This window comes from Sorex araneus, chromosome 6, assembly GCF_027595985.1.
Source record: "Sorex araneus isolate mSorAra2 chromosome 6, mSorAra2.pri, whole genome shotgun sequence".
NCBI lineage: Eukaryota > Metazoa > Chordata > Mammalia > Eulipotyphla > Soricidae > Sorex > Sorex araneus.
In genome coordinates, this window is record NC_073307.1 from 93,331,459 (window position 1) to 93,349,009 (window position 17,551).

General features: G+C 45.9%; 2 protein-coding genes across 2 annotated transcripts; both read right to left on the minus strand.

Annotated features, from left to right (window-relative positions):
* Positions 1-1,457: 1,457 nt before the first annotated feature.
* LOC101557715 (apolipoprotein L3-like) lies at positions 1,458-8,026 on the minus strand. The gene is made up of 3 exons (XM_055142919.1): positions 7,865-8,026; positions 4,729-4,870; positions 1,458-2,699 (listed from the first exon to the last, which is right to left on the minus strand). The coding sequence occupies exons 1-3, from the start codon at positions 7,884-7,886 to the stop codon at positions 1,838-1,840; spliced, it is 1,026 nt and encodes a 341-aa protein (XP_054998894.1). The 5' UTR covers positions 7,887-8,026; the 3' UTR covers positions 1,458-1,837.
* Positions 8,027-9,192: 1,166 nt separating this feature from the next.
* Positions 9,193-16,854, minus strand: LOC101557980 (apolipoprotein L3-like). The gene is made up of 3 exons (XM_004610672.3): positions 16,833-16,854; positions 13,551-13,677; positions 9,193-10,081 (listed from the first exon to the last, which is right to left on the minus strand). The coding sequence occupies exons 1-3, from the start codon at positions 16,852-16,854 to the stop codon at positions 9,193-9,195; spliced, it is 1,038 nt and encodes a 345-aa protein (XP_004610729.3).
* Between the last annotated feature and the right edge of the window lie 697 nt (positions 16,855-17,551).

Genomic DNA, 17,551 nt, shown 5'->3' on the forward strand with positions numbered 1-17,551 from the left:
TGAAAATGTTTTTAGATGCTATGGTGAATTTTATATATCATATAAAAATAGGGTTGTCAAGAATAGTAGAAATAAGTACCAGGAGGTTGACTCCATGGCTTGGAAGCTGGCCTCACATTCTGGGGAGAGGGCAGCTCAGATAGAGAAGGGAACACCAAGTAAAATGTGGTTGGAGGCCATGTGGGGGAAGGGAGATGCGTGCTGAATGTAGACTAGAGACTGAACACAATGGCCACTCAACATCTTTATTGCAAACCACAACACCTAATTAGAGAGAGAGAACAAAAGGGAATACCCTGCCACAGTGACAGGGTGGGGTGGGGGGAGATGGGATTGGGGAGGGTGGGAGGGATGCTGGGTTTATTTGTGGTGGAGAATGGGCACTGGTGAAGGGATGGGTTCTCGAACTTTGGATGAGGGAAACATGAGCACAAAAATGTATAAATCTGTAACTGTACCCTCACGGTGATTCACTTATTAAAAAATAAATTAATAAAAAATTAAAAAAATTTAAAAATAAATAAAAATAGGGTTGTATGTACAAAGTACTAGAGAAGAAGCCAAATGAAGCAGAGAAAGAGTGACCTCATTAGGGCCACCAAAGAGACACTTTTCAGGATGAAGTCGGTGGAGGTGATTCTGTCTGGGGAAGGGATAGTGTATGGGATCACTGTTTGTATGGGATCCAAGAACATGTGTCAGAGAGAGATAACAAAGACAGATATAGACAGAGAGATGAAGTTACTGCCTAAAGTAAGCACAAATTTATCAGGCGTCTTGACCGGAATCCTTTAGGGTGTGTGTTTATGTCCCTATTACTCATTCCTCTTCCTTATTCATAGGGACAGGCAGGGGCTGACCGAAGGGCCTGAACACTCACCCGGGGCTAGACAGTGAGCACAGGGTTGAAGGCATTTGTTTTCTATATGGGTTTGATCCCCATATCTAGAAATGGTCACACAAGTACTGCCAGGAGTGATCCTTGAGCACAGAGTCAGGAGTAAACTCTGAGTACCATCCAGTATGGAACTCCTCCCCGCCCCCCCCCAAAAAAAAGGCCCAATCAAACACTCTACTTTGACACAAGCTATTCTGTCTTCTGGATTCCAATAGCTTAAATGGAAACACTCGGATTCCACATGCCTGACCCTAATAGTAAGTTCTTTTTGCTCCTTATTTAGACATCATTTCTGTTCCTCATAGCCAAAGAAATTAAAAGATCTTGTGTGTCTCATTTCCTGTTTTCTACCACGGCTCTGGTCATGGGAACCACATGCTCCATCCACTCAGTGGTCGTCACCCACATGTCAGTGTCATGACCTTCATCATTATCAATACCACCAGGACCTCACCACCCTCATCAATATCACAGGCTTATGAAGATGAATCTTCCGGAAGACGAAGGTAAGTGACCCAAGAATGGTAGAGAAAGAGACCAAGGAATGAATTCTTTATTGCTGGGATGGGAAACCAGGGGGCGGGAGGTGGGGTGTAAACAGCAGGTGCTTTTCTGTCATCAAATCCTTCTAACTTTTTGTTCCTCTGGGCTTCTTTATTCACACTCAAAAACATTTTTTGGTCCAAAACAAACAAGAGTTTTTCCTCCACTCTCCTCACTCCTTTTCTCTCTCCTTCCTTATTCCAGGTGCCACGTTCCCGCCCTGTCTTTCATCCAAAGCCTCCATGGTCTCTCTGTGCTCATCAACAGGAAAGCAAAACCTCTCAGCATCCAGGTCAATTAAATTTAGCACACGGAAACCTCCCCCGAAAAAGAGGGTGTCTCCACACTTCGGTCTGATCAGGCCTCTGCTCCCCACTCTCTTCTGGGGTCCTAAAGTCAGTCCTCCAGGAGACTTGCATGGATCTCTTTGAGATTTTCCAGCTTCATCTCCAGTTCCGAAGCCTGCTCCCTCAGCCTGCTGGCTGACGCTGGCTGAGCTCCTGCCTGCAAATGTACCGATTGCTTCACAAGGCTGTACACATCTGCCAGGAGGAATAAACCGGCAGTGGCCATCCCCGCCAACCGGGCCCCTTTGCTCATTGCCAGTGCAGTGCCTCCAAAAGCTTTCTGCACCCTCCTGGCATTTCGAGTTGAGATTCTTCCAGTTTTCAAGAAGCGTATCACTCGAGCTTCTAAAAGAGGGTTAGCATTGACCAACTTGATGGCCTGAAGATTCTTCTTAATGCCCTCCACGCGCCTGATAACGTTCCTCCCCAACGGAACAATTTTGGGGGCACAGTCACACACAACTACCTTGAATGCTTCCTCTGGGTTGACCCCAGTGGAGGTCAATTTATTGGCGTCAACTTTGATGGCTGCCATGCTAGCGTGTTCCATGATGCTGGTGGCTACATCAGTCACAGCAGATGCGGCCCCCAGACCCAGCCCAGTTACTGTCAGTCCCAGACTCACGCCAGCTGTCACCGGAGCCAGACCCATGCCAGCAATGGTCAGGATGTCGGACACAATGCTGGTGGAGCTGGCCACCAGTTTGTAGAACGCACAGTCCTTGTGCAGCTTCTCAGCTTTGTCTGCCAGTGCTCGGAGCTGGGTTATGTGCTCCTCAAGTTCCTTTTTGACCTGAGGAAACTCTTTCAAAAACCTCTCCCTGTACTCCTGCTCCTGTTGGTGACTCTCTGTGTCTTCCACGGCTCGGGGTGTTTCTTGCGTCCTCAAATCTTCACATTCTGCCTCCTCCCTGCCAGAATGAAGGTGGTTGAGTGCCATGCAGTTTGTTTATCTATAAAATTGGGTCTGCAAGATCTCTAACATAGCACTCACAGAGCTTGCAGTCTCAATTCGAATGGAAAAGGGTCTTAACCAACATGAGGACTTTTTGTTTTTTTGTTTGTTTTTACTTTTTGGGTCACACACGGCGATGCACAGGGGTTACTCCTGGCTTTGAACTCAGGAATTACTCCTGGCGCTGCTCAGGAATCATATGGGGATGCTGGGAATTGAACCTGGGTCAGATGCATGCAAGGCAAATGCCCTACCCACTGTACTATTGCTCCAGCCCCCAACCTGAGGACTTTTTATGACACATAAATCAATTGTATGTGTAGAATCTTCTTGTATTTGCTCACCATGGAAAATAATTAAATGACACCATAAGATCTTACTAAACTAGGTTTTTGATAAATAATCATCACACTTGGGTGTTATCAACACCCACCATCAACGTGGCAGGCTTTGGTAGAAGGAAACTCTGGATGAATAAGTGAAGGAGACGGGAGCAGGAACACTTCCATGAGAAAGTGAATTAGAGAATTTAGTACACGGGGCAGGATTAAGTGGCCCAAAGTCAGATCTGCCCATTGCCCTGTTTCTTGAGAGTGAGCTCAGGTTTCATAACGTGTTTGGAAAAGTGCCCTCATTTGCCTGGACTTCTGACTGTTGGCGCGTGTGATGGAGACTTGAGGCTCTGTGGTATCAATTCTGATCTTGGGGAGAGGATGGAGGATATCAATCCACCACATGGGAAGTATGTGGTTGATTTCAGTATAATTTTGTGCACAGAAGGTGGGGAGAGAGAGATTTGTTTTTGAGCAAATCTCCACCAATCTCTGTGAATTCTCATCTCGGCCGGCTTGACCATCACCTTCAGTGTCCTGTGCTTGCCAACCTGTATAGCTCTGTCTCCTCGCCAGTTCTCATATTTGAAAACTGGCAGCCATCGCAGTCTGACCTTAGAAGTTACACTGCTTTTCTTTGGGATAAGAGCTATTCTATGTATAACAGAAGATGACCTCACATGGCACTTGAGATCCACCCTCCCCAAGTAGGTATGGAGGAAACAATCACCCCTAACCCTCAACATAGTGCTGGGGGTATCTGATAAGCAGGAAGAAATAGCCTTTCTCCTGTGGTTGTCCCAAAGGACTCGCAGTCATGGGGCCACCTTTAAGTCCACAGCTTCCTTTAAGTTCTGTCTTGATATTACTCAAGACTTAGCCATGGGGGCTAAATCTTCTGGCCATAATCTGGACATCTGGCTCTGACCCTGATCCTGTTCTTCCCAGATAGGAGGATAGGAATAATCCCAGAATCCACTCTACATACATTCTCAAGATCTCATCAGATTGAGTCGCTATTTTTCAAGAACATGATGATTCTAACTCTCCACAGCAAATCCCAACGCCTCAGAGTTGGGCAGGGAGAGAGTCAGGACGGATCCCATTTCCACACAACTGTATTTCACTCTCTACCATTGGGAGAGAAAGGCCCTGAAGTTTTTGGGGTTCCCTTGAGGGGTAAAATAAGAACCTACTAAAAACCCAGAGCGCCCCCAGATTATGTCATATTTTTCTGACTTGTGCCCAGAGGAATTTCTTCTCAGCAATTATTTCCAGGTTGAAGAATGGGGACATTTACCTCTTCCCAGCAAACTTTTCTTAGGTAAGAGGAATTGACCACCTACTATATATTTGTTGTCATGCTAAGAACTTTCCACATATCTTATAGTTTATTCACAACAACACAGAGCAGATGAAGAAATGGAGGCAGTGAGGATAATCATTTATCAAAATCCGTCACCAGTTCCTACAGGCTTTTATCGCTTCTCAATTCCAGGCCATTCATGGCCAGCAATAGGACCTGGAGGACATATTCCTCAAAGAAATCTATAAGGGACATTCTCAACGCCCACCCAGGCCTCTACCTGAAGAGGTGTGCTGGTCAAGAGGAAAGTAACCCAGTATGACAGAATGAGTGACATGGCTATGTACCCAGGCCAATTCCTTGGGAAGTACCAGGACAGCTGGTTCAGTTTTTCCAAGAAGTCCTCATCCGTCGCCAGGGATTGCAGTTCTTCAGTGCTCAGAGTGTCTTGCGTATAATTGATGGCATCTCCAACAATGCTGCAGCTTCCTAGAAGGAAGAGAAGAGAATGAGGTGAGCAGATTGGGGGTGATGGGGGAGGACAGCTTCTCAGGCATCAAGTCCAAGGAATTTCCAAGTTCATCTTCCTGAGCAGCTGTGCCTTTGGGGCTGTTATTGATGGAGTATCCTGGTGTTGTGGAATGAACTTTGTTCCCTCCCAACACAGATATAATTTTTAAAGTCCTGACCCTAATATAACTGCATTGGAGATATTGGAAATAGGATAGAGATGAGACCTTTAGTGAGGTAGGAAAGATAAAATGAAGTCATCAGGGCCTTATGTTAGTCCATTAGACCTAGTCTCAGACTGGAGCGATTGCACAGTGGGTAGGCCATTTGCCTTGCACGCGGCCAACCTACGCTCCATTCCTCCATTCTTCTCGGCAAGCTACTGAGAGTATACTACCCTCATGGCAGAGCCTGGCAAGCTCGCAGTGGCGTATTCGATATGCCAAAAACAGTAACATGTCTCACAATGGAGACATTACTGGTGCCCGCTCGAGCAAATAGATGAAAAAAAGGATGACAGTGCTACAGACCTGGTGTCTACAGACAAGGAAGAAGAATGTACACCACATCCCTGCCCCTCCACACACAAATCAAAGACCATATGAATAAGGGGGGTGTGGGGATAGTGGTCATCTGCTGTCCACTAAATACCAACCCTGCCAGCACCATGACCTTGGACGTGCAGCTCCCAGATCTTGTGACACAGAGATAGAGAGTCTCTCATCCTTTAAGGAGGATCCTGCGAGCACTTTGATGCAGAACCCCCTGCAACAGGAGAGGTGGCATTCCGGACACAGGTGCACCCACGCGTGCACCCACGTTTCACAGGGAACTTGGGTCGGCTTCAGTTCAGAATGGTGATGATGATATAGAGGCTCAGATTAGGATCTTTTCAAGGCCAAATTTCTGCTGAGATGAGCAAGCAGATACCATGTGGTTTATGGAGGATTTGAATATATTGGAATTGCAAGTAGGAGACGGGGTACAATGTATACCTGTGTGTGTTGGGACACAACATAAATAATTGTCCATATCTATTCAAACTAAGAGAAATTCTTATTTCATAGGTGAGAGTGAGAGAGAAAAAGGGATCGCTCATTCTGCATGCACATGAAAGCTCAGAATTTGAACCCGAGAAGAAATGTCATGCATCTCTTCAACAGTACAGTGAAGTCTCCTTATTTCAGAATCCCTGAAATGTCTGCCTTAAAGTTCCCAGGATATATGCAGGGATTTGTTATTCCAGGCCACTTTCCATACACTCGGGCTGAGCCTCACGCAAGAGTGAACATATTCCTGGATCGTGCGGCCAAGCAACATATCATCATAAGGGGATATACATACATATATGTGTGTGTGTGTATATATATATATGTACATATATATATATATATGCCTCTCAGAGAGCCCGGCCAGCTACCGAGAGTATCCCGCCCGCACAGAAGAGCCTGGCCAGCTCCCAGTGGCATTTTCGATATGTCAAATACAGTAACAATAAGAGGTCTCAGTTCCCTGACCCTGAAAAGAACCTCCAATCGTTGGGGAAAACGAGTAAGGAGAGGCTGCTAAAATCTCAGGGCTGGGACAAATGGAGACGTTACTGGTGCCTGCTCGAGCAAAGAGATGAACAGCGGGACGACAGTGATACAGTGATTGTTTAAAATGTTATTGCAAACTTTGTATGAGGGAAGTATAAGCACAAAAGTGTATAAATCTGTAACTGTACCCTCACGGTGATTCTCTAATTAAAAATAAATAAATTAAAAAAAATGTTATTGCAAACTACAAACATTAGTAAAATGACAATTTAATAGGATTTCCTTTGCTCACCAGGGACCCTCCAGAAGCACAGTGGAGGGGGATGCTGATGGCATTTTGGGGGGGACTGGACTCTGGTCCTTGGAATGGATCTTCATCATCTCTCCCCAGGCTGCCTTAGGACACACATGCTGCCACAATTGACCCAGCTAACTTGGGGATGCCCAGGTCCTGCTTCTAACCTGTTCTCGTCACCATGACCGAGGTAGCGCCATCTGCTTCTGGGAGAATCCTTGGAGGCCAAGGCAAAGCAGTGAGAGGGAAATTATCCCACGACAGGTCTGAGGAAAGCACTGAGGTGCGGATTGGCTGGGCAATGTTTAGATTTTGTGTTATCCTAAGAGGATACAAAACCAGAACTTTGACACAGGCACCCCCACTGCACATCTTGCTTCATTGATGAGGCTGGAGGAGGTCTGTGTGCTCTGTGGACACCTTGAGGCCCCGACACAGGGTCCGAGCAGTAGGCCTGTGGCACGTGGTAAGCAGGTACCGATAACTGCAAGTACTGGTACCTAGACCAGTCCCCGGGTTAGTGCCTGGAAGAGCAGAGGTCTACCACTTGGACTAACAGGACCCAGGTAGAGAGCACAGAACATTCCTCCTGAGTGACATACAGCAGGGAGGTACTGGCCAGTGGCGCACACATATTGCAAGATCCCCAGAACAACACAGGAAGACGCTAGTCTAACATAGAGCATAGGCATGCGCTCCAGTGACACAGTCACACTGAGGCCCAGTTAAGTGACCCTCCGCATTTCGCAAGAGGTTTGAAAGGCATCGTGGCTAACAGTCCAGGGCAAGAGGGTGGAGGGGCTGAAGGTAGGAGAAGCCCCCATGGGTTGCTGGTCAGCCTCCTCTCTTTCCCTTAAACCAAAACCCTCTTTTCTCTGCTCCCCCCACTTCCTGATGGACTGTCCTTGTCCTATTTAGGCAACTGAAGGTGACAGGGGAAGGGAGGAGTTAGCACTCAGCTAGGGCACCTGACCATGAGACAAGGACAGAGATACCCTTAATGATCCCTGGTGGGTGAACCCCTTTGACCTTTATGGGCAGTTCCCCCTTTTTATTCTTCTATAGCATACCCCAGCCTTGAGGGACCCCTTGGATTCAGGGTCTTGAGTAGGAACCAGCGAAAGAGAAGAAGCTCAATACCTGGGTGACCTTCTGGGTTCATGGTGCTGCAGGATCTCTGCGTCCCTCACCCTCAGCTGTCTGGATCCTGGTAGACAGAGGTGTGGCTTCGGCTCTGGGAAGAGAAACCAAATGAGGGGTCCAGTGTGAGCAGTGGGAAAACAGGAAGCCACCAGGGGAATGTGCCGGAGCTTCCCTGGGTGGGGTGGGTTAAACAGGAACGCACACGTAAGCTGAAGCTGTGTCCCTCCTCCCTCTGGTATGTCTCATCTGCTATTTTAAACAAACCAGCCCTCAGACTCTGCCAATCCAAGAATAGCCAACGGCCACAACTGCCAACCGAGAATAGTCAATAGCTACATGGAGAAAGCTCTGTGAAAACATATAAAGGGAAATAAAACCAAACACAGAAGGAAAGACGGAAAGGAATGTTCTGGAACCCTTAGAAGCTGGAACTGTTGTGTTCACTCGCTTATAGCAGCTACTATGAAGCTGAGTCTGTGAGGGGCAGGGTAACCTCATTTGCCCCTGCTTGTATTCTATGAGTTGTTATTCTTGATTCCTTTAAATTTGAAATTTAAATCTTTTCATTATTATTATTAAGGTCCATGTTCATAATAGAGTGAATATATGTGACTATTATGTAAATCGTTACCATACCTCACGCCACCAAAGTGCCCAAGACATCCACCTTTCATTGAACCTTCACTAATTCTTCAGTGAAACCTGAACCCAAGGAGCATCAGCAATCTGCCAAATGCTCCATCCACTCAACTCATCACCCACATCCCACTCCCATTCCCACTATCACTACCACCAGGACTTCCACCATCCCCATGAAGAAGACAGACTCATAAAGGCAAGCCTCTGGACGTCAAAACTGAGTGATCACAGAAATGGTACAGAGAGCAACCACCACCAGGGAATAAATTCTTTATTGCTGGGAGGGGGGATCCATGGGGAGTGTTAACAGTGAAAACACAAAAGCTCCTTCACAATCAAATCCTTCTCACTCTTCAGTTCTCTCAGAATTCTACTCGTATTGCTGACCTTCTCGTGTGTGTCCCGTCATCCTTCTCCAACATGCCCCAATACCTCTGGTCCAAAATAAAGAGCCTCATGCCCACTCTCTTGGCTCTCTGATCCTCTCACCTCCTGATTCGAGGCTCCATAGTCCTGCCTTGTCTTCCACCCAACAGCCTCCACCGTGAGCCCTCCCTGGTGGTGACCTCTCCCTAATGAACCCCCCACATGCTTCATTAACAGGAGAGCTAAACTAACATCCAGATTAATAAAATTTATCTCATAAAAACCTCCCCCGAGGAGGGTCCCTCCACACTCCAGTCTATTCAGGCCTCTGCTCCACAGGCTTCTCCGGGGTCCTCCAGGAGACGTGCATGGATCTCTTTGAGATGTTCCAACTTCATCTCCAGTTCCAAAGCCTGCTCCCTCAGCCTGCTGGCTGACGCTGCCTCAGCTCCCTTATGCAATTCGACCGAATCTGTCACAAGGCTGTATACATCTGCCAGGAGGAAAATACCTGCAGTGGCCATTCCTGCCAACCGGGCCCCTTTGCTCATGGCCACTGCAGTGCCTCCAAGAGTTTTCTGCACCTGCCTGGCACCTCGGGCTGAGATTCTTCCACCATTCATGAAGCGTGTTGCTTGGGACGCTAGGCGACGGTTAGCACTGATCAACTTGATGGCACGAATGTTCTTCTCAATGTTCTTTGCATTTTTGACAACCTTATTTCCCAAGGGAAGAAGTTTTGGGGCGCAGTTAGTTACAAATCCCTTTACTACTTCCTCTGAGTTGACATCAGTTGATGTCAGCTTATTGGCATCAGCTTCGATGGCTGCCATGCTTGTGTGTTCCACGATGCCGGTGGCAACACCAGTCACAGCAGATGCTGCCCCCAGACCCATCCCTGCTGCTGTCAGACCCAGACTCATCCCAGCTGTCATCGGTATCAGACCTATGCCAGCAATGGTCAGGAGGCCAGACACAATGCCGGTGGAGCTGGCCACCACGTTTGAGATGGTGCAGTCCTTGTGTATCTTGTCGGCCTTGTCTGCCAGTGCTCGGAGCTGTGTTATGTGATCTTCAAGTTCCCTTTTCTTCTGAGGAAACTCTTCCAAGAAACTCTCCCTGAACTCCTGCTCCTGTAGCTCTATGTCCTGCGTGTCTCCAAATTCTTCCAGCGCCATCAAACTTTCACGTACTTCCTCTGCCTCCTCCCTGGAAAAAATGAAGGTAGGTGATTGGCATTGAGTCTGATCATCGGTAAAATGGACTCAGTAAGGTCCATCCTGTGTTAAGCACAGAGCATTTACTCTCATTACAATGAAATAATGTTTTACGAATTTTAGGACTTTTAAAAAGACATTATGGGACCGGAGAGATAGAACAGTAGGTAAGAACTTTGCCTTGCACACGGCCTATCTGGGTTCAAACCCCAGCACCCATTATGGTTTTCCAAACCCCATCAGGTGTAATCCATGAGCACAACCAGATGTGGCCTAAAAACCTAAATAAATAAGACATTAAATAAAATGGCTACATGTAGATTCTTACTGTACTTATTTATGCAGAAATAACTATTTCTTTTTGGGGTCATACCTGGTATAATGCTCAGGGGTTACTCCTGGCTCTACCCTCATGGTGGTGCTAAGGGAAACATGTGGGGTGCTGCTGGGATTGAACCTGGGTCAGCAACGTGCAAAGTAAATGCCTTACTTACTCTACTATCACTCCAGCCCCAAGATTTTTTTTCAATTGTATTGAATCACTATGAGATAGTCACAGGCTTTCATGTTTGGGTTACATTCACACAATGATCAAACACCCATCCCTCCACCAGTGCACACTCCCCACCACCAATATCCCCGATATACCCCCTTTCCCACCCTCCCCCTACCTCCATGGCAGAAAATATTCCCCATACTCTTAGGTGGTCTCAAGACAGAGGCATTTAATGGTACAGGGAGACTAGAAAGCAGTTATGGTGCATACGGACATGTTCCTCACTCAGGTCTGATACCTGGCATCACCTGTCCCCAAGCATGTCCCCAAGCAGGTCCCCTAGCCCTGCCAAGGCCCAAGCAAAATTGTGCTGCAAAGCCCTTGAAGCCCTCTGACCAACCACCTTTGAAACACAAATGAGGTCCCCAGGTCTCCTGAGAACCTCGTGGCTTCTTCCAGAACAGAATATTACATAATAACCATCTCTCTGAAGAGCAAGTAAACAGCATCAGTATAATAGGTGCTTCTAGGGTGGGAACTCTGAGAGGAGAAGGAAGAGCATGAGCGCCTTCATTCCAGAACTCTGAGTGAAAACTGGGAAGACCCACTTCCGACCTGCCCTTTGCCTTGGGCACCTAGGAAATGGTGTCCAGGTCCTGTAATGTCCTCTTTCATACAAGTGTCCTCATATGTCTAGGACCTTGCCAACTGGGTAGTGTATCATGGTGATTTGTGATGAGAAGCTGTGGTCATGGGGTATCAATTCTGACCCCAGTGAGAGAGGATAAGTGTTATAGGTTAGCCAATGAGCAGCAAGAGATTGACCCCAGTAAAAATTTACATACAAAGGGTGGGGATGAAAAGATACTTTTAAATACGTATTGGCTTTTTGTTTTGCACCTTGTTCTCAGGGCTTACTGTAGGCTTTGTGCTAAGGGATCACTCTTGGCAGGGCTTTGGGATACTTGTGAATCAAACCTGGGTCAGCTGCAGGAAAGGCAAGTGTCCTATGTGCTACACTATCTCTCTGGCCAAGATTATGCTCTTGACCAAACCTCTCCCAGGCTCTGTGGAACTTCTCTAGACGAGGTCTCGACCTTGATGTTCCGTGTTCTGTCCTTGCCACCTTATGTTTCCCTGTATTAGAAAACATCAGGCTTAGAGCAAGAGCTCCCACCATTTTTGACATTCCATCACCCTTGATAGCAGACAGGAATTACTTCCATGGACAGGGAAGCATCACCTTAGAAATATTCCAGAGTAATATTTCAGAGGTAAACTTTTCTCTTTACCTCTTTAAACTTGCAGCCCTTCCCTATATGGAACTATAACTGTGAGTATAACCAGTTCTCAGTGTCCTATGAGTCCTGATAGTGAAAAGTCAAAACTAAGAGTGATTTGAATAATCCCCACTGTAGTTAGCATTAAAGGAAGGGGAGTCTTTAGAAAGTATTTTTGGAAGAACATTCTGTTATTCTGGCTCTTTAGGATTTAAAATCTCAAACTACAGAGGTAGAGAGGATATTAATGATGTGTCCTTGTATCCTCTTTCTTTAGAGCCTGATGCCATTAACCTTACTATATGTCCACTGGCTGAAGCCTCTGATCAAATGATGGGACAAAGGAGACATGCCATTAACACTGTTACCCTGGCACTCTCTAGTTTACCTCTTGACCTCTGACCCAACATCCAGAACTCCTGCCCTCTAAGCTGATTACAGCCTTCCCCACAATTTAGCTGGTGACATTCCCCAGTGTGTCCTCTTAATCCATATGCAAATTCACAGGAACTCTGAAAGATTCTGCAGACATTCCGACGTTTGGATAGAAACTTCTAGTTATGAATAGATTTGCTTTGGGACAGCGGTTGAGGAGGAACTGTACTTTTTGCAGAACAGATGGGAACCACCTCATTATTAACCAATGACACTAAATTGGCTTCCATCACAAATTTGACCATTTGACTAAGCCACATCACCCTGTTGGCTAGGGACTAGTCTATGTAGAATAGAAGCGGGTATCAAATGGTAGCTGAGAGTCACCCACCCAAGCAGGTTTAAAGGAAGCAATCAGCTAGTGGGCCCAATCAGAGGGGCCATGTCCTCTCTCCCACCTAGAGGAGACTTCCAAACCCACGGCTCCCTGAGGTTCTGTCCTGGACACTGATCCTAGTTTTGATTATGGTGACCAAGTCTTCTCACCATTCTTCCATCTAGGACATAATTCAGTTCCATCCTGAAACCTGCCTCTGATTCTGGTCTAGGTCTCAACAGGCCTTTGAGCAGACTGTTTGCATGGTTCGGTTCAAAGTTTGACCCTGCAATTTACTCTAAGTAATTAATTTTGATTAACAAGATTGAATGCATAATCTTACAGAACAACTCACAATTCTAACTCTGTAAGACAAAGTCCAGGGGGCTGGAGTGATAGTATAGGAGTAGGGTTTTTGCCTTCCACTCGGCAGACCCAGGTTCAATCCCTTGAATCCCCTATGGTCCCCTATGCACCACCAGGAGTAATTCCTGAGTGCAGAGGCAAGAGTAACCCCTGAACATCGCTGGGTGTGACTCAAGAAGAAAATATACAAGATTAAATCCAATACCTCAGACGTTAGCAGGTATAGAGCCGGCATGTAACCCAGCTCCATCCAACTTGATTTCACTTTCTACCTTATGGACAAAAGGAACCTGCTGAATATTTGAGATTCTTTAGGCAAGGAGAACAAACTACCAAGCTAGAATCCCCAGGAACACAAAATAATATGTCAGTATTTTTCTGACTTTCCAAAAGGAAGTTCTACTTGGCTTTCATTTCCAAGCCTATGGTCCTCATCTCTTCTCAGCAATTTTTTCAAAATTAAGATAAACTGAACACCTCTGTATGTTGGTCATTATGTTAAGCACTTTTGATACACCGTGCAGTTTACTCACAACAGTGGGCAGATTAAGAAACTTTCAGAAGGTACCTTGAGAAACGGGATTTAGTCACAAAATCCTCCCAGATTTCATCATCTGTCATCAGGGAAATGATATCTTCTATATTCATTGTGTTCAGGATGTTTTTGATGGTGTTCTCAACGAAGCTGTCACTTACTAGATGAAAGAATAAAGAATTAAATGAGAGACCTGAGGTGGCACTTCCCCAGGATTGAGTTGAAGGTGATTCCATCTTCCTGAGCAGAGTCCCCTGGGTACTCCTGATAAGTCACTTGGTGTCATGGATGGATTTTCTCCTCCCTACCACTACATGATTTACAAAACCTGTTTCTTAATATAATTGAATTAATGGAAAATGGAGATGAGGCCTGTAATAAGAGAGAAGAGGTAAAAGGAGGCAATAAAGACCAGCTCTTCAGTTATTAAATCAAATGTCCATAGAGAAAGCAAGTCTACACCCGATTCAGCTTCCTCCTAGCCTGCTCCATGCACAGAGGAAATGCCACAGGAGAGAGGAGTAGAAAGGTGGGCATCTTCACACCAGATAGCAACATTGACCTTGGACTTCCAGCCCCCGGAGTCCATAATGCCTCTTCTGCCTCCCTTGTGTTTAGGAACAAAGAATCTGTCATCCTTTAGAAGGAGCCTGTGGGACCTTTGACTATAGCCAATGGGCTGCACCCTGGACACAAGTGCACCCGTGTTTCATAGGGAACACACTCCTTCCTGTTCAAAGGGATGAAAGTGGTAATGACAATAAACAAGCTCAGGTCAGGATCTGGTCAAAGACGCATTCCTACTTAAATGAGTGAATAGGAGAATTAGAGATGATTAATTGAGATAAGAAACTAGGACGTGTGTGTGTGTGTGTGTGTGTGTGTGTGTGTGTGTGATATAGCGGTTTTCTTGCTCCATGCACTCAAAGAGGAGTTCTTGTTTCACAGGAGAAAATGAGATCATACAGGATAAAGGGCCAAACAGTCAGGAAAGGGGAAACCCAGGCGTTAATCCACATCAACTATTAGTCATATCTTTGATATTACAGTGAAGTTCGTTCATATTTCAGAATTTCTTCAGTTTTTGCCATAAAGTCTTGAGAACTTATGTTCAGATGTGTTGTGGATGTTATATTTGTAAAGAGTGGTATACTCTACAACCATTTAGGGAAATTACGTTTTGGTGCGGATTTTTGTTTGTTTGTTTGGTTGGGGGGCTTTTTGTTTGCTTTATTTACTTATTTTTTAATTGAATCACCATGAGTTAGAGTTACAAAACTTTCATGTTTGAGTTTCAGTCATGCACCCATCCCTCTATCAGTGTACATTTTCCATCCCCAATGTCCCCAGTATCCCTCCCCTCAACCTGTCTATCCCTCCTCCTGCCTGTATGGCAGACAATTTCCCTCTTACTCTCTCTATACTCATGGGTATTATGGTTTGCAATACATGATGAGAGGTCACCATGTTTGGTACGTTATCTACTTTCAGCACTCATCTCCCATCCAGAGCAATCCCTCCAACCATCTTTGACTTGGAAGCGACATTTTGATAGGATCCGTTCCATTTGTTACTTACCCTAAAAATGGGCAAGGAAGGAATCCTGAACTTGAGGGAGTTAGACCTTCCCCTGTCCTGCTGATCATCTCAGGAGACATAAGTACCGACTTTGCCCTTGCTGACCCACGACTGGTAAAAAGATCACCCTCTTGCTGGAGAAGAATGAGAGTCCTGGAAACCTGCAACCCTGATCTCTCGCAAGGACTTGGGGTCACCAGCATTTCTGCTTCCGCTCTCTCCTCTCTCTTCTGCAATGTAACTGAGTCAGAACTTCTGCTTTCTGTAGGATCCTGAGGGGTTGAACTTAGTGTGAAAAGAAATAAGGGAGAGGAAAATAGTATCCCAAGAAGAAGGACTTTGAGAAACTTTGAGAAACAGGTGGATTAAGTTGGGAAGAGAGAGATATAGTTTTTGTGATCTCCCTGCTCTCATGAAGGGTGCATGGAAACCAGGGCATTGACACAGGTACCCCTGATACCAAGTCTCAAGTGATTTATAGGTGGTGAAGAAGCTGGGGAAGAAGGGATGAGACAGAGTCACCAGCTTGAAATCAATAGAAGGAGCCTCTGTCTGAAGTTATCACATCTAGTCAGCAGGTGCTGACAATTGCAAAGTAGTCCTTGAGTTTGATTCTGGGGGATATAGAGGTCTCCCACCAGGACTAACTCTCACTAGGTTGAGATTACTGAACCAAGAACTGTTCTTTAATGACTTAGAGCAGAGAGGCACTGATCAGCCATGCACACATGTTGTATTGACCATCAGAATCACACGGAAGATGATATTGTCAAGTACAGGTGAGGTTCGCAAAAATCAGACTGTAGTTCAGCAACCCTCTGACCTTCACAGAGAGAACTGAAAGGCCTCACTGTTAACATCCAAGGAAAGAGAGTGAAGACAGCCAGAAGCAGAAGCCTTCAGATTTCTGGTCTACCTCCTCTCTTTCCCCTATACCCAGATTCCTTGATCCGTAGCTCTGAGCACTTCCCACCTCTCCTAGGAATGCCCTGGTCTCACTTGCAGGAGAATGGAGGAGTTAGCCCTCAGTCAGGGCCGCTGAAGGTGAAACCAGGACAAAAATATACAACAGACCCCTTGTAGGGGGATTCCCTTGACCCCTGTAATGGGCTCCTGTTTTCTTAATTTCTCTGGAGAATATCACACAAGGAAACATGAAAGAGGAAGCCTTCGTTTACTCTCACTGGATGCCTTTAGCAGTCTCATTTTCTGCTGGTCCATCCTACATTTTTCTCTCCCAGCAAATATCTGGGCTTTTCTGAGATAGAGGGAGTTAGGAATGGTCCATCATAAAATACTTCCCCAGAACTTAGGCTCACAGGGAGACTAAGATCCTGGACAATTATCTTAGATGGTCAGATAGCCAGATGGCAGATGGCCAGAAAGACTCAAAGCAGCCAGACCACCCTATCGCTTCCCTGCATTCTCTGTAATACTTGTTGACTGATAAGAAATGTAGGCCTACACAAAACTTTTCCTTTTAACTTAGTCCTATACTAAGTTCCTCTCTACTTGGAGAGTTCCTTTTCTCTCTCTTCTACTTTCTATGAAATTTTCTGCCTTCCAACACTGTCTGAGCGTCTTTATTTCTCAATAGGTTCATTCTGGAGGATAATGAAGAATCTGGGAATCGCAAACGAACAGAGACCCACTGTCATGGCCACAGCATCATCTGCATCAGACGCCTTCTCAATCGGGGGTATAGATTCCGATCCGCCAAGGAGACAAGCTGACTACCTGGACAGTCTTCTGGATTCATGGTGTCGCTTCTTTCCCTCACTCGGCAGTCTGAGGTGTGGCTTCTCTGGGTGTCAGATGTTTGGCTTCTCCCTGGAGAGGAGGAACAGAGTGTGGGATCCAGTGTGAGTGCTGGAGAACAGAGAACAGGTAGGGGTAGGATCTGGAGCTTTCTTCCAGAAAAGTCAGGAATGCTAAAATGCACTTAAACTTAGGTTTCTGTATCCTGGGGTTTAGTAGAAGCTTCTATTTAATAGAAGTTCTCAGCTCCCTCAGGCTTACTACCAAACCTAGAAGAGTCACCGGGTCCTAGGGTCACAAAGAGAAATCAGATACGGAGACAGTCTAGTGAGTACTTATAGGAACAATAAAAACAACACCTAGAAGGAAAGATGAGAAGGAATGATCTAGAAGCCATGGGAAATTTGGAACTGAAGTGTCTATATGTTGGTAGCAGCTCCTGAGATGGGGCAAGACCCTGTATGGTTCATCATTGATAATGATACACTCTTTGTACGTTGCTATTCTGTGACTCTATTTTTATTTTCTTGTCCATTTATTTTTTGCTTTTTGGGTCACACACAGCGATGCACATGAGTTAGTCCTGGCTCTGCACTCAGGAATTACTCCTGGCGGTTCTCAGGGGACTATATGGGATGCTGGAATCGAACCTGGGTCAGCTGCGTGTGAGGCAAATGCCCTACCAGCTGTGCTATAGT